Raw genomic sequence first — 21512 nt, 5'->3', positions numbered from 1 at the left:
CTCAGTTCCTAAAACATCTCTGCACAGTTGAAAGGGAGGCATTAGGGTAAATAACATTTGCTGGGGGGGGGGGGGGGGAGGAGGAGGAAGAAGAGGGGAAATTCAAGGGACTAACAATAGTACTCTGAGTAAATAAATCCCTCCACAAAGTACACTAAACATTTTCTTAGAGAAAAAGAGGAAGAGAATTCAAAGTGTCAACAACAGAGATCTGAGTAAATATATCCATCTGGGAGGTACAAAATAAAACTATTAAATGTCATGTCCTTTCAAATCCTTATGGGCGTAGAAAATCATCATAATATACAGTTTAGTACAACGTGTGGCTTATAAGACATGTACCATATGATTCCAGTTTTGAATTTAAAATGCCACTTATTTATTATCCACATTAGAAAAAGATTAAGGTGGTGTATAATAAAATATTAACACTGGTTTTACCAAGTAGGAAAATGGAGGATTTCTTCCTTTGATATTTATCTGTAAATATCACTTTCCTCCATATGTGTATTACTTTTATGATCTGAAAAAAGTGATGTGAGGACATTAAAACTACAACCTCAGTTTGTATGAAATATTTAAATATTTTATATCGAAGTAATTGATTTTTGTGTTTCTTAATGAAAAAGGATGCTGAATATATTCTTGCAAATATATTACTATCACTAAATCAAAATCAAAATAAAACAAAATAAGATCAGAATCCAATGTGCAACAGTGTTGAACACACTGCATGCCTCCTTCTCCCCAATTATTCCTCCTAATAAAAGTATTTCTTGCCAATAAAAACTCCAAATGGAAACTGCATTTACTTAGTCAACTTTGGGTCCCTCTAGACTCAGACTAAATTTCACCATTACAGTTGCTAAGCGTAAGATTTGCAAACCTTTATCCCCCCACCCCCGCTCAGCCTGCAATAAACCTCAGAAAGAAAGCACATTAAAAGACTGGGCATTCAATACACAACGACCTGGGATTCTAGTTTTCTCCCCAGAATCACAATCTTCAGCTCTCTGGACACTTCAACCTAACTTTAAGGAAAGATCCACACCAAACCAAAACAAGGCAACAACCATTTAAGACACTGCAGTTCAGATGGAGAAGGAAAAAAACCAAATCACCTTCCAGACTAATTCCATGGTTGGATAACTTTTTTCCATGCATCGCATTTATAACAGAACAGACGTAATACATCCCAGCAAGCCGCTGTCCCTGCACAGTGTTGTGAAGGACTCCCTCCCGCCCCCAACTCCCCGCGACAGTTTCTCACCGCAGTGGCCGGTCTCTGGCTGCTCCAAGAGGACATCGGCTCTTTGGACACTTTCACGGTTAGCACCTACCTGTGCTCTTACCCAGGCTAAGCCGCATCGTCTGCCTTCAGCTGATCCAGTGACCTCACTGGGAGCTCAGTCAGGTAAAACAAGAAGCCTTTACTAGTCCGTGCAGCTCCTTCCGCAGAAATATTGCATGAGTCAGCTTTTATCTCTCAAAACCCAACACACAAAGGCTTTACAAAAACCTGATTTGCAACTTTCTCACTGCCTTTTTCCCCCTGGTGTGCAGACCACAGACTTCAGCATCACTAAGAGCCTTCAATGAAACATGACATCATTCAATTGAGAAACAGGACAATAGACACCACTGTGGGTAACTTGAAAATGCACACTTCGCTGAGCAACACCCTGCGACAGCCATTCTTTTGTGAACATCAAATACAACCCACACTCGCCTCAAGCTGCTTGGGCTTCACCTTCCTGGCTCCGGCTACCATTCTCATTAAATTCCACAAAAGAATCAAGATCTTTGGAGCTCTGATATTTTCAAGTTCACTTCCTGAATTATAAGTGTGTTTCACAGTAAATGGACACATCTTTAACATAAGTTTTCAAGTGAAGTTTGCAGGTGGCAGTGAATCACCCAGTTGGAAGACGTCTGGATGTTTCGTTTCCTTTAACAAGATATTTAATACAGTTTTAAGTAGGCAGAGTTAAACATGAATCTATTTAAGCTTCATTTAAAAAAACAAACAGCATTGGGGCGCCTGGGTGGCTCAGCTGGTTAATCGTCCAACTTTGGCTCAGGTCATGATCTCACAGTTTGTGGGTTCGAGCCCCTCGTCGGCTCTGTGCTGACAGCTCAGAGCCTGGAGCCTGTTTCGGATTCTGTGTCTCCCTCTCTCTGCCCCTCCCCCCACTCGTGCTCTGTCTCTCTTTCTCAAAAAGTAAATAAACATTAAAAAAATTTTTAAAAAGCACTTAAAAATCCATCTGAAGAAGAACACTGAAAATGTAAACTCAAAGGCATTTCTTAGATAATTCTTATAATTCATAAATATGAAGTAGCAAAGGCAGGATGATCGGACTCCAACCCTTTAGTACAAGAGAATTTCAAATTATTTTGGATTTCAATTTCCATAAGGCCATCTGTCCTTCTTAAAATGCTACGTGTATTTTTACAGAAAGACCCAAAAGGTTCATATTTGAAAAAGGCATCGAGTTCTTTAGATGAAGGGTCTTCAGAAATACAAACTGTTATTGAAAACTGATATGACTGCACCACAGAGCTAAAATTCAAATTATGGATTATGTCTACGTACAGACATGGAAATCTACACTATTTCAAAAGATTAAATCCTTTAAATAGAAGTTCCATTTAAAGCATTCATTTGGGGTCATGGAAAATAATATGAGCTGAGCATCTTTAATACAGATATTTCTATCAGACCTATTGCGTGATTTTAAGCTAACAACATAATAAGATAATTTGTTTTAATGGCGATTTCCTTTCAAATAAGGCAGGACCTATGTAAGGCCACCTAAGTAAGCCATTTTGATGGAAATTGATCCATCAGTTCAGAGGACAACTTTTAGAATGATTTCTCTTCCACAAAGTTCACCAGTTTGATGGAAATCACTAAATCACAGATGCTGAAAAGGCAGTTTGTGAGGAAGGGTCCTCCCCCGGGCTGTGGGGACTCTCTTAATCCTCCATACTGAGCTCCACAGTGATATCTCTTGCCCCCCCAAATAACTTCCCCTAGACCCTTGCCCAAAACCTCCGTTCCTGCTTAGCTAAGAGTCAGTTCAAATCTTACAAGCTCCACCAAATCTTCCATAGCAACTCCGGCCCCCTGCACCTTCCAGTTGTTAAATGGCTCTTTATTATACTTAGAGTATCACGTGGTCTCATAGTTTGTTATTTTCTAATGGTCTCGTTTCTACCCCGGACTATCAGCTTGCAGAGCTGGGAACCTTCCTATACTGTAGATTTGATCTTCATGTGGAAGATGCAAAACTCTAAATTCTTAGATGGGGGTAGTACATATACAGAGGCTCCTGGCTTTCTCCTGACCCATGTGTTTTGGGTTCTTACCTTCAGATCACAAGTCTTTTATTTTCTACTACAGTATTAATGTACTTGGATTTTTTTTTTTTTTTTTTTTGCCAAGAGACATTTTTTTAAAAGCCATTTCTGAGAGATGCTGTGTACATTACAGCAAGACTGTGTCCAGTGTGGATGCTGGGCAGTCTGTAAACTTCTGCATTAACCAAGTGACCCAACCTGTAGGGCAGCTTTGAAGTGACAGCACAGGGCGTATTTGGTCCCATGGGTTAGTCATTTGTTAGTTCACCTGTGATTCCTGTTTTAGTAAGTAAAGATCTTTCCTAATTCTTGCAAGTAACTGGAACCATTCTCTATCACACCTGCAAACATGGCTGGTTCATAGGATTTTGAATCTAAGCTTTGAAAATCTAACTTAAAAAAAAAAATCTAGCTTTTTCAGGGCAGGGAACACACACACACACACACACACACACACACACACACACACACACTTTTTGCCTTTATATTTATCCCAGTACCAAGTGTTTGCTAAGTGAATTAACAAATGAACAAAGCATAAGGCTCAGGGACCTAAGAGCAGAGAGGAGAAGGGAAGGGAAAGGAACATTCCTGGAGAACCACTCAAGGCTCTTTCACAGCTGAGGGCAGAGGAGCCTCCGTGTGTGTGCCTGGGTGTTTTCTCAAGGCCTCTCTGTGTCCCACCTTACTCTGCCATGGCTTTGCTTTCCGGTTCTTCTCATCTCATGTCCCACACGTGGAGTACACGGGCTGGCACCCGCTCTTGTAGGTGCCCTGCTGGACCTCTGTGCACGGAGCAAAATAAATCCCAAGACACGTAAAAGGCACAAACACTGGCATCCTTGCTGCTTCCTCCTGTAGAATTTATTTGCCGATATCAAGAGCAGGGAAAAGGGCTGTTTTTGCTCAGCAAAGTCTCTTTGTAAGTGACAGAGAGATGGGTTGCAGATATATTGCACATTCATGCCTTGTTAGGTGAAAGAGATACACTCTTACTGGAGAGCAGCTCTTGTTATTCGCTTGCAGCACTAGCTATGCAATTAGGAAGGACAGGGGCTATTCACAGTAGCCCCACCGGGGCTGGGGGCCCAGGGGTGGAAGAACAGCCCCCACAGGACAGGTCTACAGCACTAACCAGCCAGCAAGCCAAGTGCAGTCCAGCCTTGTGGCCTCATTGGAGGAGGACCAGAAAGCCCCACTATTTAAAAACGTCCTTTCCCAGACATCTGCCATAGGGCGTGCACTTCCGCTATGAGAAACCAGGTCTTTTGGTTTAAGCTAAAAGTTGTCAGTGAACACTCGAATCTATCCCGGGAGGGCTTATGGAGTCATTGCTACCCTAGTATGAATTAGCCTGTGCACGTCCGCGTCCTCCCCAGGAACCGTACAGGTCTTTTAGGAAGGAGGCCACAAGGGGACTGTCCAGGAGGGCTCGGAAGGCTGAGAGGGGGAGGCTCAGAGAGCGTGCGGTTCTAGGGACTTAACAGGGTCTGACCTAATTGCGATCCTCTGCTGACTTTGCAGCCAGGCAACAGCTCCAAGAAGCTGGGCAACAAAGGGTGAAGGAATGTCCTGGAGAAAGGAAGCAGTGCAAAGGCACACACACTGTTTTTTGAACGCAAGGGAAGATTTTTGCTTCCTAAAACCAATACCGGATAAAGCAGATTTAGAATACAATCCTGCATTTTCAGATACAGAGGTGCTAGGAGTTACAAGGGGGTACTTCAAACCACAACTAATATTTTATACACAGCATGTAACAATATAAATGCTGGGAGTGGGGAGAGGGGGGCTGTTTATCTGGTGATTTAAGATCTTGCCATTTCCCAAACTGGTGAAACCAACCATTTTCTAAAGCACAGGACACGGACAAACAATTCTTAAGGTTTGGGTTTTTTTTGTTTTGTTTTTTTTGTTTTTTTTTTAGCCCATTAGAGCTTTATTCTTTTTTTTTTTTTTTTTTTTTTTTTTTAAATTTTTTTTTCAACGTTTATTTTATTTTTTGGGACAGAGAGAGACAGAGCATGAACGGGGGAGGGACAGAGAGAGAGGGAGACACAGAATCGGAAACAGGCTCCAGGCTCTGAGCCATCAGCCCAGAGCCTGACGCGGGGCTCGAACTCACAGACCGTGAGATCGTGACCTGGCTGAAGTCGGACGCTTAACCGACTGCGCCACCCAGGCGCCCCAGAGCTTTATTCTTTGATAGAAAAAGGCAGATTACATTTTTCTGAGTGCATACCACAGAATAAATATGATAAACACTAGAGCCAGTCGCCTGCCAAGAATTGCCACATCCCCACTGATGTCCCTTAGAAGGATACACTGACCTTCCTCCTGAAAATGAGATGTAATGTACTAACACCCTTCTGCATTGCAGGTGTTTTATTAAAAATCTATATACACTCCTCCAGACCGTCTACTCTAAACCCAGAAAATGTCACTAGCCATAAATTCTGCCTTGCGATTGTTACACAAACCAAAGTATATACTTTGTTAAACAAACACAAAAGCTAATCTGGTTTTTTCTTTCTCAAAGATGATTTTCAAAGTGAAATAATTTTAATCGTGAGTTTATCCTCACAAATTTAAAAAGTGGTTGCTCTTAACAAAAGGTACAGATGTAAGGCAGACAAAAGCACTTACGTATAGGGGAAATTAAATGCAGGTATTATTTTTTTTGTTGTTAGTCCTGGAGTATTGAACATAATAATAGAAACCAAAGTATAAATAATAAATGGTTTCCAGTACTCAAATCTTCCAACTGAAAACAATTCTTCACCCCCTACTGCACTCAAATGTCAGTATCGAGTCACGGTCATACGAATTTTAGAAAAGAAACACACAACGCGTACTATTCACACTTTCTCACAGTCACCCTTACCTTGCAATCAAGTCATATGTTCAGGTCTCGGTCATATGTCAGTCTGCCATGAAAGCCAACTGAGATTGCCTAAAATCCTGCTGTTTCTGGAGTGGTTCCTCCATCGGCTCATTTCTCTGAGTCTAGGACAATCATTAGCTCTGTTTTTCACTTTGTTCTTTTATTAGGCTATTTTGGTCTTTATTGTCCAGAGACGATGAAATCAAGTCTTAGTTATTTCTGAACTGAACAATTTTTAGATATTGAGCAAGCAATATGTTACAAATAGTCTCTTGCTTTCAATAGATCAGTCCCATCTTTGAGGACACCATGGGAGGACTCTCTGTGCTAAGCACAATGAACTAATTATCCCTCTAAGAATGCAGTATGTTTCCAGACACATTTTTCTCCAGGAGATAACACACATCTAATCCATTCATAACGAAAGGCATTCAACACACTCTATACTTTGGAAAACACTCTTTTAAAAAAAAAATGTACTTGAACTTGTAGGAAGGGCTTGGATACTCTATTGATGTCCTGCAGCGCTGTTTTCCAAAATAATAATTTAAAAAAAGAATCTATTATTGTTTCAGAGTAACAACCGTGGGGGTTCATAACCTTTATGTGAACTGGCAAAACCATTTCAGATGCTGGCAGAGAAGAGAGACAAACCCCCTGGCCAGCCGTTCCCCGCCACGGCCGTAAGGCCATGGAGTGACAGGGAGGCACACAGCCAGGTAGACATCACCAGCGGCACCCCGAGCCTGCAGACTCTGTAAAACAGTGGTGGGTTCAGAGAGACGATTACTGAAAGCAGCAGAGGTGAGGACTGAGGCTTGCGAGGGAGACACAGACAAGCTGCTCGGAGCAGCTATGAGTCTCCCCTGAACTGGTTCTGAATCTTCCCCATGGTAAGTGCCATCCTTTAGAGTGGCCGCCATCCATCTCCTCCCCCAATCCCAAGGCCACCTTCAGTGTCACAGGGGCTGAGGGCTTACCCTGTCAGAGCAAATGGATTCATTACCGGGGAGGCGATCTAATGTCTAGAACTGAAGTGGGGTGGGATGAGCTATTCGTTTGGCCTCCGGCACCGAGTCACGAGCCCAATCCCATCCAGGCAGAACTTTATAAAAGGCCAAAGATAGATCCCATTCCAGAAAAGCAGAACTTAGTCTTCTCTCAAGGAGTTGCGACAATTTATTCCTTTCCAGGATTTTTTTCTTTTTTTTGTTTAACTAAAGAAGGCAATGAGGGCTGCTGAGTGAGATGATATTATTACAAGGGTCTTAAACACCCACCTGTTACTGTGGGTACTGATCTTTGCCTGTTAGAGCTTCGGCACACACACAGCAACCACCTGCTGACCTTTCTTTTCCCTTCACACCTTTTCTCGACTTCAACAGTAACAACCACCCCCCTTCACTGGGCTGGGGACCTAGCCAACACCAGGTTCTGTGCTGGCCCGGTGAAGGGACGCTGGCTCTGCCTTCTGGACGTTCCTGCCTAGCGGGACTGGACGAGCATTAGATAGTTAATGACAGGTGGGAGGAGTGTTAGGCATCAGCTGTCACTAGAAACTATACATAAGCACCTGCTCCGTTTTCCTAACCTGCCTCTGCTCCTATTTTCAGGCTGCCCTTCAAGCGATATTAACATTGGATGGTACCTTCATGTTGACGGTAAAATCGAGCTCCGTGAGGCGGCCTTCACTTAGGTTCTCCTTTCAGTCTTGGAGAGTGAGCTCCGTTGGACTCATCCTTCGTCTTACATTTAATTACTTGGTAACCAGGCGGAGAGCCAAATTTGCTGGAAGTTTTTGTGAGTCTAGGCGCTTGCCTGCTTCCTAGTTCCCACAGAGATACATGAAGTAACTTGTTTATGTTGAGAGAACAAAGGAAGGGAAACAGAGCTCTCTGTTCGGCTACAGGTTTAATCCTAATTAGGCCAAGAAACAAGTGTAACCCAATTCACTTTGGTTTATTCTGAATAGAAATCTTTGAATCCTATACAAGCATAGGAAAGAAAAACAGAAAAAAAAAAAAAAAAGGAGAAAAAGCCAGAATATTCATACTGGCGGTTGAGAGGTGGGGTTGTGGGGGAGACCCCTCATTAACCCACTGATTTAGTCTCCACATTTTCTTTAATGAATATGTATTGCTCGTGGAATCAAAGCGGAAGAACAAAGTTAATTTATGTGCTAGTTATTTCCATGTGCTGACGCCTCCACACCCCCTCCCCCCGATCTTTTTCTGCCCTGCTCTGCCCAGGTCTGCGCCCTCTGCCCCCTGCCAGCTGGCTTTAAGCTGGGTTTGGCTCACCGGAAGCCCCAATATCATGAGGTAGGAGGAGAGGGAAAGTGGGGGGCATTTCTTCCCACGCCCTGGCTGATGAGGGGTCTGGTGGCAGCCAGCCTCCATGGTTCTGGCTCTCACTGGGCTCCTGTGTCCCTTGGGGGTCCCTGTGGGGTGTCTCCAAGAACGGTGTCGGGCTGCCTGCTGTTGCTTCAGTCTCTGGGTCCTTTACACCCTTGCTGCCTCCTTTGGTCACACCACCGTTAATAAAGTAACCCCTTCATTAGAATCTCCACTTGAGGGGTGCCCGGGTGGCTCAGTTGATTCAGTATCCGACTCCGGCTCAGGTCATAATCTCACGGTCAGTGGGTTCGGGCCCCGCGTCAGGCTCTGTGCTGACAGCTCGGAGCCTGGAGCCTGCTTTGGATTCCTGGGTCTCCCTCTCTCTCTCTCTTCCTCCCCCACTCCTGCTCTCTCTCTGTCTCTCAAAAATAAACGTTAAAAAAAAACACAACCTCCATTTGAACCAGCTGAGCTACTTCAGTTTCTTGCCAGGTCCCTGGCTGGTACAATTTTTTTTTTTAATTATTTTTAAAATTTATTTATTTGGAGAGAGAAAGCGTGAGTAGGGAAGGGGCAGAGAGAGAGAGAGAGAGAGAGAGAGAGAGAGAGAGAGAGAGAATCCTAAGCAGGCTCTGCACTGTCAGCACAGAGCCCAACATGGGGCTCGAACCCACAAACTGTTTGATGATGACCTGAGCCGAAGCCGGAAGGCCAACCAACTGAGCCACCCAGATGCCCCTACAATTTCATACTTAACTCCAGAACCTCTGCTCTGAAAAGCTGATAGCAGTTGGACTTCCCATGCTTAGTCAGAATGCTGACCATCAGGTTTTTACTGGGTGGAATACTGTCAAATGTAAGCCCTTTTTTGATTTATGGCCTGCTTGATTCATCTCAATGAAATACACATTTGCTTAGAACCTACTCTATGCCAGAAATATATTTTTGAGTTTGCTGTCTACTGATATAATTCATTGCCTCAGCCATATTTATTAAGGAGCTACTATGTGCCAGGCACTGTCTTAAGCACAAAAAGATACACCAATGAACACTTAACAATTCCTGCCTTTATGGAGTTTATTTTTGAGTAGGGGATATATGGATTTTAATCCTCGGATAACAGTACATCAATATTGGAAAGATACTTTGAGTTTTTCTAATCGAATCCCTTATCTGGCGTTTAAACAATCACTTAAGAGTAGCTCCCCAGAGAGGCCCGGTCTCTGCTTGGGTCCTGTTAGTTACTGGCGATTTGATCCCTGCTCCAAGAGTCCATTACACTTTGGGCGGTCCTACTCTTTAGAGTATTTTCTCACCTTTAGCTGAAGTTCTTGAACTTCTGCAAGGACCACTTCAGGAAACCTAAGACAGATCACACCTCACCCCCCATTTTGAAGTTCCTTGATTATTTGAGATGCCATCAGGTCTCCCACTCGTATTTGCCTCTTCATTCAGATGTTTATTGAATAAGTACCCTAAGTGACTCCCGGAGGCAGGGTTCAGTGGGGTGGGAATGGCTTGTTGTCCCTTGCGCTGTGGAGAGTGTGCTTAAAAATGGCATCACCCTGTGACCACCTTCTCCACGAGTCTCGAGATCTTGCCTTCCTATGGCTTCCACCAAAGTATTTTCAGAATTTTAATCTTTATGCCAACTTACTACTGTAAAAAGTGTTGAGAAAGACACCATCCCTCTGGGGAGTAAATGTTCTCCCTGCTCCTCCTAGGCCATATTTTTAGAGGCAGCAACAACACCCCGTCTCCAAAAGACACAGAATGTGGCCCCGGGAGACAGACCCTGGACAATCACATGAAGGAGTGATGAATTCTATATGAGATGTGTGCTATGCAAGGAAAGCACAGGGTGCAATGGAAACACATCAAGGGGGACCATACCTGGTTTGGGGCGGTCAGGAAAGCGGCCCTGTGGGAGGGATGTGTCAACTAACGTCTGAAGGCTGAGAAGAAGCTAACTTGGGGAAGCCAGGCAGAGGGAAGAGAGAGACCATCCAGGTGGTTGCAAGTCCCGTAAGTGCAAATTGCTGGTATACTTTCCATTTCACCCACCGTGGCCACTGGAGCAGACATTTTTGCCCCCGGACAACCTCGTTTACAAATATACTGTTGCATTAAGTAACTAGGGTTGCATACTTCTTATTAAAGTATGTTCTAGTTTCTTTCCCTACTCTGGGGTGATCCCATCCTCCCATCTGAATGTACCAGCCCCTCTCTTCTCGACTCTTCTTCCGCCCCTTCCGGACACTGGGTGGAGCTGCCAGGGCAGTGTCCGTGACTCCGTCCTTGCCCGATCACTTGGACAGGGCCCCTTGTAAGGTATGGTTACGGCGTATCACGCTGTAAATGTCCCTGCCCAGCATTTTTATCCAAGTATAATCAGGTTAAAATGAACATCAGAGGAGGCCTAAAGCAAGAAGGGTCACCAAAGGACAGAATGGGGGAGGGGGTCCCCCCACTCTGTTTGTCTTTACTACTTCCAGGGGGCTTAGGGATTGACTGCGTGCATTTGACCCTTGAGCACTTCCCAGGACCAGCGGGTCACCTTTCCTAGGAGATACAAAGTGAGGGACAACTTCCTAGTGCGGGTGTGCCTCCAAACATGACATCTGCTGGGGAGTCTGTGACAATTAGGACATAACAAGATGGCAGACGCCAATGAACTAAGCTGCCCCGAGAGTACCGGGGAGCTAATTTCACAAGGATCGTCGGTTACCACCCTAGCGGTGTGAGAATAAAATCACTCCCCCAACGGAACTTATTCTGTGCAATCCAAACCATCATTTGCTCCTCCTGAAATGATGGGTGGAAAGGACACAAGGCCCTGAGTTGAGATGTGTGGAATCTCAGCTCCACTGACAATTGTGTCCTCTTGGGCAAGTGACCAACCTCTCTCTAGGTCCCCAATGAAAACGCAGGAGTCTACGAGATTTAAGAACGCTTCTAAAATCTATAAGCCTAAGAGTCCATGGCTTTGGGTGGTATGTTGACACGATGACCCACTTCTTAACGCCACACACAGTGTCTCTTGAGGCTCTCACAGAATCTGAGGATCTTAAATGTGGCCCCACTATTATGGTCAGATAACCAAGAATCGACGCAAACACCAGGAGCATGTGGCATTTGTATAGGGAAATCGCTTAAAATTACCTACGATCCCTTATGTGACAGAATTTGTGCGGGTCCCTTCGCTCAACAGAGCAACAGAAATTCCCCACAAGAATATTTAACAACATCATCTGACAGTAGACCATGCTTTCTATTTACTCACCGACATCATCTCTACTTTCTGCAAAATTACAATTCTGGAGACCGGGTTAGAACATAGATTATGAAATAGCACATTTTACCACAGAAGTATATAATTTGGGGTTGCATCCCTACTGAGTACCTGCCCAAAGACGCTCCTGGAATAGTGGAATAGTGGTAACGTAAAAGTCAATGTAACCATACGACTGCAAAAATTATGCTCTTATAACACACAGATAATGACAAGCATGGCTAGTTCTAAATTATCCTAGGAGCTCGTATACTTTCCACACATGCAATCATGGTGATTAGAACAAATTCACTGTAATGAGTGTCCTGGTCAAGCCTCCGTGGAAATTGGGTGGAGAGAGGGGGACAGAGGAGGAGAGAGAAAGAGAGAGTGGAAGGGAAGGAGAGGGCAGCTGTAACATGTCAAGCAACTTAGCTGTGGGGCTCTTCTATGGAAGGGAAGAAAACATAAGAGGAAGGGAACCCTTTCCCCGTAGAGAGAGAGAGGTGAGCACCAGCAGCTTGGGACGGGGGGGTGGATGGCCAACCGCGGACTCTAGATGTCTCAGGGCAGGGGCTCCTGGGAAGGGAGGCATTCTGGACAAAGGGCAGTGACAGTGCAGGCAGGGGGAACAGGGAGCCAGGGAGGGAAATAGAGGGAAAGGAGTCGACGGAAAGGAGATGAGGTCTTCTTCCTGTCCTGGTGGGGACACTGAACCGGCAAGGTTTAGTCTTTTAATTAACGTGACTTGACCCACACCCCCAGGGCTGGTGAGGCCTGGCGTGAGTCTCCCCTGGAAGCTATGATCTGAGGCTGAGCAGGTAGAGTGTGAGGTGAAGACTTTCTTTCAATTCCTTTCAATTGATGAACAACATTTTTAACATCAGGATATTTCCCATAAAAATCCAGATTGTTGTTTTTTTTTTTTTTTAACTTGGGAAAGGAGAGTAGCAAATAAAGGAACAATTAACTAACGCCAGTTACCACTGGTGGTACCTTCCTGCTTAGCAGCCATGGGGGTGCTGAGCTTGCTCCCTTTACGCTGGCTGCGCGCTTTCCCAGTCTGTCCCGGTCCCTAGCACCCTTTTCAGTACTGCGCACGTCCCCTCACCCCTTTCCATGACCTGCCTGGCCCTGGAGCCTGGGAGCACTTGACTCTGAGTCACATACACGACCCCATTTGAAGACTACACTGCATACTAGGTTAGTAGTCCTAGAATGACCAGATTACCGGAAATAATCTGGCAAGGACACTTTACTTCTCGACGGTTTGTAAGTCATATAAAAATGAAACGTAAAGTGGGGCGCCTGGGAGGCTCAGCCGTTGAGCGTCCGACTTTGGCTCAGGTCGTGATCTCACAGTTCGTGAGTTCGAGCCCCATGTCGGGCTCTGTGCTGACAGCCCGGAGCCTGGAGCCTGCTGTGGATTCTGTGCCTCCCTGTCTCTCTGCCCCTCCCCTGCTCGCTCTCTCTCTCTTTCTCTCTCTCTCAAAAATAAACATTAAAACATGAAACATAAAGAATTTAAAATATCACTTGTCATTTCTCTCTAAAAGCTTGAGGGGGAAGAGGTGCCATAAGACGAGAAACCACCACGGAAAGATTTAGTAAGGGGAGTGTGGGCAAAGGTTTACAGTGGAGGACGAGGAACATGTCCCTCGCAGGTCAGGAAATTGGAATTGTCTTTACCACTTAACCTCATCAGCTCTCATTTTTGTTTTTCCACCCCTGTTATTAATCAAAACCTTTCCCCTTCCAGGTCTCCGCAAACCAAGCCGTAAAGTTTAGACTTTGTGCAGGGTCCTCCGTGAAGGAACTGCGACAGGAGAAACAATTTAATCGGTAATTCTGCCAAACCAAACGCGCGAATAACTGGTATCGTAAGTTTTTGACATTTAAAAGCCCTGGGACGGGAAGACAAAAACCGTGGCCCCAGAAGGATGCCACACTCCATGCTCTGGCAACACGTGGGGGTCCCTGCCATCTACAGACCCTTGTACAGCTATGGAAGCGGGGAATCTGTTGGTGATACTCTTCTGAACAAGCCAAGGTCGGCTCTAAATGTCAACATTAACATATCATATCCTCGCTTCATAAAACATTACTTCTGTTGTAACTCAAAATAAAAATAAGAGGGCAGAAGTTAAGACTTAGAAGTGGAGATCCCAGGGGCGCATGGGTGGCTCAGTTGGTTGATCTTCTGACCCCTGATGGCGGCTCAGGTCATGATCTCACGGGTCGTGGGTTTGAGCCCTGCGTCAGGCTCCGTACCGACAGCGCGGAGCCTGCTTGAGATTCTCTCTCTCTTCCTTCCTCTCTGCTCCTCCTCTGCTCTCTCTCTCGCTCAAAATAAATAAGGTTTAACACCAAAAAAAAAAAAAAATGTGGAGATCCCAGTACCATCAAAATAAACAAAGGCTGTAAGATTGGGCAAGAAAATGGGAGGAATAAACAGTCCCCCTAACTTGGAAGGGCATTTGTGCATTTTGATATTGAGCATTTAAGGAGACACCCAGAGGCATGAGTTAATCATCTGCATTTTTCCTAGAAAGGGGGAAAAAAAACCCCATCCTGCACCCTTTACCAGTGTTTCTTTCTTTCTGAACCCTGGAGATAAAAATTTTAACACACAGAGGCCTCAGTGAGGATTTGCGGGCATACCCAAGTCTTTCTGAAGAAGAAATGTCTCTGATATGTGATATCTTCCCTCAGGAGTACCAGGAGGAGGGAATGGGTGAGGGGATAGGAAAACAAAACCAGCTACTTTCCCCTAATCCTGATGTGGCAGAAAAGCCGAAAGCTAAAAGCTTCCCTGAGGGAAAAAGATTCTAGACTGAAGTGGATCAAGTAAGTCTAACAAACTTCAGACTACTTAACTCGCTTACATTGCACAATTGTGAAACGTGTTTACGAGGCCACGCGTTTTCAGCACACCTCCTAGCTTGCCCACCGCCCCCCCCCCCCCCGCAGCCCCGGGGGGTTCAGGCTCAGGTGGGCCTAGACATTGACGGTGAGGGCCACAGCAAGTCTGGGGAAACCCCACTCCAGGCCAAGTGAGGACAGGTTGGCACCCTTGTCTTTTTTCTGGGATGCTTCTCTGGAAAGCCTGAGAGAAGAAAGGGTTAGAGAGCTGAGGATTCTTTCTCTCTTCTGTGTCAATAAATCCCATTCCATAGTTTTATTTTTTAAAAAAGTTCCTCTAGGGGTGCCTGAGTGGCTCAGTCGGTTAAGCGTCCTTTGACCCAGGTCACGATCTCCTGGCTCGCGAGTTCGAGCCCAGGCTTGGGCTCTGTGCTGACAGCTCGGAGCCTGGAGCCTGCTTTGGAGTGTGTGTCTCCCTCCCTCTCTGCCTCTTCCCTACTTGTGCTCTCTCTCTCTCGAAAATAAACATTAAAAAATTTTTAAAAAGTTCCTCTTGAAGATGAGCTAAACCGTGTATAATTCATGAAAATGAGTGTTTTAACAGCACACCTTCCAGATATACTTTGCATTTCATTCTTTTGTAGAAATTCAGGGATTTTAATGTATTTAGATATTTTAATACACCAGTTACCATATGGTCTTGTCAACCAAATACTTGGCAAATGAATTCTGTGATTGTTAGTCCACACTCTAAACCAGCATTTTTGCAGGGCACAGCACCTCATAAGGTTATAGACTGGAATGTGTCCTCCCTGTCCCCAAATTCACGGTGAAGGCCAAAGTGCCCTGGGAGATAGGGCTTCAGGAGTTAATTAAGGTTAAATGAGGTTATAAGGTGGGGCCCTAATCTGATAGAACTGGAGTCTTTTTAAGAAGAAGAAAAGACAACAGAGGTCTTTTTCTCTCTCTGCTCCCACACAAAGCGAAGGCCGTGTGAGGACAGAGAGAGAAGGCTGCTGTCCACAAGTGGGGAAGAGAGGCCTCACCAGAGACCACCTTGCTGACACCCTGACCTTGGACTTCCAGCCACCAGAAATGGGAGAAAAGAAATGTCTGTCATTTAAGGCACCCAGTCTGGGGTATCCTGTACGTGAGCCTGAGTAGATGAATACAATCACCATCAGCTTGTGTTTTCAATAAGCAACCTGATTGCTGGGCCCTGACACTAAATCGGAATCTTTAGGGACAGAGCCTGGAATGGGCATTGGTCACTAACTCCCCAGTGATTTTTGTCATTGTAAAGGTTGAGGGTCATTATTTCGGGGGGGGGGGGAAGGGGCTCAAGTCTGTTACCAGCTCCCAAACCTCTCCCTCAACCTCCCCTCTTCCACCACCCCAAAGAGGAAAAGCTTATGGGGTCAGTGAAAAATTAGAGACCTCAAACGCTTAAAATTAGGCTCCCCAAAAGGGGGACAGAAGCTTATAAATAGAACTAGTCAGAAAGGTTGGAGTCAGAGGCAAAGGACTTTGTAGGAAAATTCGCTTCAGTTTCATACTTGGGCTGGTTCTAGAAGGACGAGAGGGGCCCTTTAGACCCACATGAGATCGGTCCAATTCCACTGCAAGGAAACTACACAAAGATTTTGTGTGAAGCAAAGGTAAAGTTAAGAGAACCTTTGTGCTGTGGACACATCCGCCCGCAGGGGCCAGAGAGGTTGGTTGGACACTAGGGGTTCATGCTTGGGAACCTGCTGTCTCCTCCCTCTCCTCCAAGAACCAACTAAGATGGGGTTTTAGCATCCTAAGAGCTAAAAAATGGAGTTGGATTACCAACCATTGAGGATACTTTCAACCCTGAAATTCAAGGGCCTATAGAAAATAAATATTGGCTACTGTTAAAATCTTTTTAAAATCACTCATGAAAATCGCCAAAGTGAAGATTCTACTAAGTCAGTCAAACTAATAACACTTGAAATTAATTGAGTTACGTTGTCAGAAATAATAATATATAAATAAGCAAACTGAATGGCACCAAATACATTCAACTATGCAAAAATGCCACACAAAACTCTGCAAGTCTCCTAAAATCATGATATTAAACAAACATCAGACACGATTTTAAAAATGGCATATTGTCTGGAAGGTGGGCCCCAAACACTAGGATATTTTTTTCTTAAAGTGATTCTTTTTTTTCTTTTTTTTTTAAGTTTATTTGTTTGGATAGAGAGAAGGAGAGAGCATCCATGTAAGTAGGGAAGGGGCAGACAGAGAGGGAGGCAGAGAATCCCAAGCAAGCTCCACACCGTCAGCACAGAGCCTAATGAGGGGCTCGAACGCATGAAGCGTGAGCTCATGACCTGAGCTGGTTGACGCTCAACCGACTGAGCCACCCGGCTGCCCCTATTTTCTAGATTAAAAAAAAGAAATACTACAAGAAGTACCCTTCAAGTGGAATAGGGCTTTTCTAATGGACAGAATAAAATATTTCAGGTATTGAGTCAAAATCTAAAAGCCCTTATAGATAATTCTGTGTCTCCTAACTTGCTTTGATCTTTAAATTCTGGGAAGGAGGTCTCTAAGGAGAGAGGCAGTATGATTTTCTTTGTCGTGAGTCTGAAAGCCTGGGCGTGGCTGTCCCTCCCTGGCAGCTGGGACCTTTCCAAGTACACCAGTCATTTTCTCATATGAAGGCCACACAGACAGGGAGAACGCTGAAGGTCAAAACACCCATCTAGGGGCGCCTGGGTGGCGCAGTCGGTTAAGCGTCCGACTTCAGCCAGGTCACGATCTCGCGGTCCGTGAGTTCGAGCCCCGTGTCGGGCTCTGGGCTGATGGTTCGGAGCCTGGAGCCTGTTTCCGATTCTGTGTCTCCCTCTCTCTCTGCCCCTCCCCCGTTCATGCTCTGTCTCTCTCTGTCCCAAAAATAAATAAAAAACGTTGAAAAAAAAAATTTAAAACACCCATCTAGGTGAAGTCCTTTGGTTTTTGCAGGCACAAAGGAGAGAAGTGTTGTCGATAGTCACAAGTTGCCAGTGTCCTTCAGAAGGTGCTCCACGCACTGGAGCTTTTGAGAACCACCGTGTTGTCCGGTCACGCTGGTGAAGAGCCAAAAGATGTCTGTGTCTTGTGGCTGAAAGTTTAGTTTATATTTTATTTGATTTATTCAGCTGGTTACTTTGTATTTTAAAGATCTAATGGCTAACCTAGTGCTGCTGAAGGGTGAATTATGGAGTGAAATATACCTAATTTCAGATCTCGGATCTATAACTTACCGTACAATCATGGACTTGAATTTCAATGAAACTCGGTCCCTTTAAAATCAGGGACCATCTTACTTCACAGGGTTCCCATTTGATTTAAGTGATAGGGGACTTAAATCCACCACGGGGCATGGCACCAGGAGGCATCCAATCACGTTAGTTTTCTTCCCCTCATGGATAGACTACCGTCAAATGATTAAAAAGAACCCCAGACGCAAATAACCCTAAACGCATTATATTCATTTTCTTCTAGTTATAACACGGTGTTACATGCATCCGTAACCACAACCGACGCCTTCCTAAAGAAAGCTTCACGAACGGGAACCTTCAGTAGGCTGCTTGCGTGTACCGTGCTACCAAGTTGTGGCACCAGAATTTGAACCCAGGTGGTCAGATTTCAGAGCCTGCCCTCTTTCTCACTATGCAATTCTGCGGGATGTGTCCATTCACACCACAGATTTATAGAATTAGAGAGCTTGGGACGTGGGCCTTGGAAGTTTAGAGAGGGGCCTCGGAAAACAGTTACTATAAATCTTTCATTTTGTAGAGGAAGAAACTAAAGCCTGGGAAGAAGATCACCCAAGGTAAGGGAGGCCGGTGGCTCTCACCATCAGAATCACCCAGGAGGCTTGCTCACCACGGACTGCTCGGACCCGCCCTCAGAGTGTGATTCTGTGGGTCTGGGGTGGGGCCTGAGAATCTCTCACAAGTTCCCAGATGGTGTTGATGCTTCTGGTCCTGGGAACACATTTTAAGAACCAATGACCTCGTCAGTCACTCTCTGAGCCAGAATGAGGTTTTGGCTCTTCTCACTTTGTATCTTCCCAGTAAATGGTGGCTACCAGCTGCTCCAGAACAGCGAGAGCCTGAGGGAGACTGGGAGGCCTGCTAGAGCAGTCCTGGATACAGTCATGGGATGCCCTCCTCCTTCTAGTTTAGCTGAGACATCTGGAAGCTTCTTTCTGGCCAGCAGGCACACTGCATCACGATTCACTATAATGCTGGTACTTCACTATGACCCTACCTACCTCTGTATCCAACCGACCTGAAATGATGCGATCCTGCTTATTGCCAATAGTGAGCATTATTCTCACTCTGAGCTATTTACCAAAAACTTATAATCTAACGCTTGGCTCTTTCAACGCTAACCCTAGTGGGAGTTTTAGCAAAAGAAGCAGGGGTCATGAATAATTGCCAGTATTTACTCTCGGAAGAAAAGGACGATGGGACCATTTCAAAGTTTTCTTTTGTTTGCATTATAATTCAAAAGGCTCTTTTTTGTTTATTTGCTCCAAAGAGGATCTTTCATTACGATCCCCGGTAGAGTGAACTATTTTGAAAGTAGGGACATTGTTTAATTATTGTTTAAACTTGCCACGTTTAAAGTTGCTTAGTGTTTCGTGTTGTCACAGGGCGTTCAGCGGCTTATGCAATTTAATGAGTGTAAGGTTGACCGAGCCTGGCACACATGGAGTGTGCCCAGAGTGCCAGCCAGCTTTAAACATCATTGCTCCTATTATTTAACAGAGCCCAAGGGTTATTTACTAGCCCATTTGCTCAGGCAGGTAGGTAGGGTGAAATGGCATGACCCGAGTGAGTAGACAGATCTCAAACCCAGAACTCTCTCTTCCCCATTAGCAAGGGGATTTAAAGAGCATGACATTCAAGAGGCATTTAGGGAGCATCAACATCTATGAGGTAATTATAAGGTCACCCACAAAACCTCCCAGGACTTAATACTCGGTAGTCACTTACTGAACCAAAGCACCTTTTCAGAATACCTGCTAGGCACTAGACTTTCAGGTAAGGGTTCTAAAGAACATTACCTAGAAAAAATTATTTTTTGAAATAAGCCTAAGTCCATAAGAAGCGGCAAGAAAACAAAAAACTATACAAGGAGGTGTCCTGTAGCCCTCACCCAGTTTCCCCCAATGGTAACGTTTTGCGTGACGATAGGACAGAAACAAAACCAGGATGCTGACATCAGTCCAGATCATGAAGGTCATTCGAACTTCGTTAGTTTTAAGGTGCACTTTGGTTGGAAAGGACATAAGTACAAAGGGAAGAAACAAAAGGGAGATGTAAAGACAATGAACACGACTGCCAGTGTCGAACCATCTGGTGGTACTTAAATAAGACTCTCCTTGAGAAAAAGACCTTTAAAAGATTTTTTTTTCCAGAGACTATGCTTAAAAATTATAATCAAATTAAAAGTAATCTTTAGAAGCCCCCATTATTGTATTCATTATAAGTTAGTCTTATACCAAGTCATTAAAGTCATTAAAGGTTCCCCAAGTATTCTCCCTTGACCATTCTTGTATGTATGTGTATACACACACACACGCACACACACACACACACACACACACACACATACACACACACACACACATACATGTATATTTGAAAATATTAAAACTGAATATTTTAATTAGCTGGAATAGGTAAGGTTTTATTGTGTATCTTATTTTCATCATATACAGTCAGGTTAGGAAGTCAAACTAGGGCGCCCAAAGGGCTCAATTGGTTAAGCATCCAACTTTGGCTCAGGTCACGCTCTCGTGGTTTGTGAGTTCGAGCCCTGCATCGGGCTCTGTGCTGACAGCTCAGAGCCTGGAGCCTGCTTTGGATTCTGGGTCTCCCTCTCTCTCTCTCTGCTCCTCCCCTGCTTGTGCTCTATCTCTCTCAAAAATAAAGAAGCACTAGAAAAAAATTAAAAACAAAAAAAGAAGTCAAACCACGGATAGGCCAACAACTTCCTTCATTAACAACTATCTTTCAAAATTGACATAACACAAGGTAGTTCACAACTGACCTCCCCGTTTGATGCGTCTGCCAATATTTGGTCTTTAGCTGCAATATTTTTTTTTAAAAAGCAGCAGCAGCAGCCCACAAGAAGAACAAAATGTCTTCAGAAGCTCCTAAGAAGCAGATTCTCTGAGTCCATCCCAGAAGTACTTTCCTAAGCAGGTAATGATGGGGTGACATATTTGATTATTCGCCCTAAGAACGCCGCTCTGGTATTAGAAACCAAAAGCAGCATTTTCCTTTTGCATGGTGGGGATCCGTTGGCGTGAATCTCCCAGCAGCAAGGCCAGCCAGAGTAAACAGATGTTTCACTAGGCAGAGGACCCAAACTCCCCTCCACTGTACAACCCCCGCTGGGGTCATCTGAATTCCAAATGACCAAGCAGAACTTTTGTGGAGAGCTCCCCCCCACCCCCCTTCCAGGGCCAGCCCTAGGCAGGGCTCTGAAATAGGAGAAGCTTGCCCTGGACCACACTGGTGCAGCCCCCCCAGTCCCCCGGGCATCCCTACTCATCCCAGTGGAGTGTCCTGAAAACCCCACCTCCTCCCCCCAAACACCCCTGCCCACCTGGGACTCTCTCCTTCAAGGGCTGGTGCCCTAAGCTTGGCCACCTCACAAAGATTCTGAGGACACTGGGACAGCGTTCAAATGAACTGCCCAAGGCACAGAGCTTGAGAACTGCAGGCCTGACTCCAAGTTCAGTGCTCTCTCCATTGCCTACAGTGTG

The 21512-nt window shown here is 45.0% G+C and overlaps 1 protein-coding gene across 6 annotated transcripts in view; it reads right to left on the bottom strand.

The window, feature by feature from the left end:
- The window catches only part of PLEKHG1 (pleckstrin homology and RhoGEF domain containing G1), a 232272-nt gene that overhangs the window by 108727 nt on the left and 102033 nt on the right, over window positions 1-21512 (bottom strand). Inside the window, exon 1 of one of the 6 annotated variants that reach the window (XM_058735641.1) lies at window positions 6248-6859. The exons of 4 other annotated variants lie outside the window; for them this stretch is intronic. Coding sequence is in view for 1 of the 2 variants with exons in the window: in XM_058735639.1 (XP_058591622.1) it covers window positions 1341-1368 (28 nt within the window). In the remaining variant the exon portion in view is untranslated. Of the gene's footprint in view, window positions 1-1340; window positions 1665-6247; window positions 6860-21512 lie in introns of those variants that run through there. One more of the 6 variants, XM_058735639.1, reaches the window with a different exon arrangement.

The sequence above is a fragment of the Neofelis nebulosa genome, chromosome 6, assembly GCF_028018385.1.
Source record: "Neofelis nebulosa isolate mNeoNeb1 chromosome 6, mNeoNeb1.pri, whole genome shotgun sequence".
In the NCBI taxonomy this organism is placed as follows: Eukaryota; Metazoa; Chordata; class Mammalia; order Carnivora; family Felidae; genus Neofelis; species Neofelis nebulosa.
This window is presented reverse-complemented; position numbering and strand designations above follow the sequence as displayed.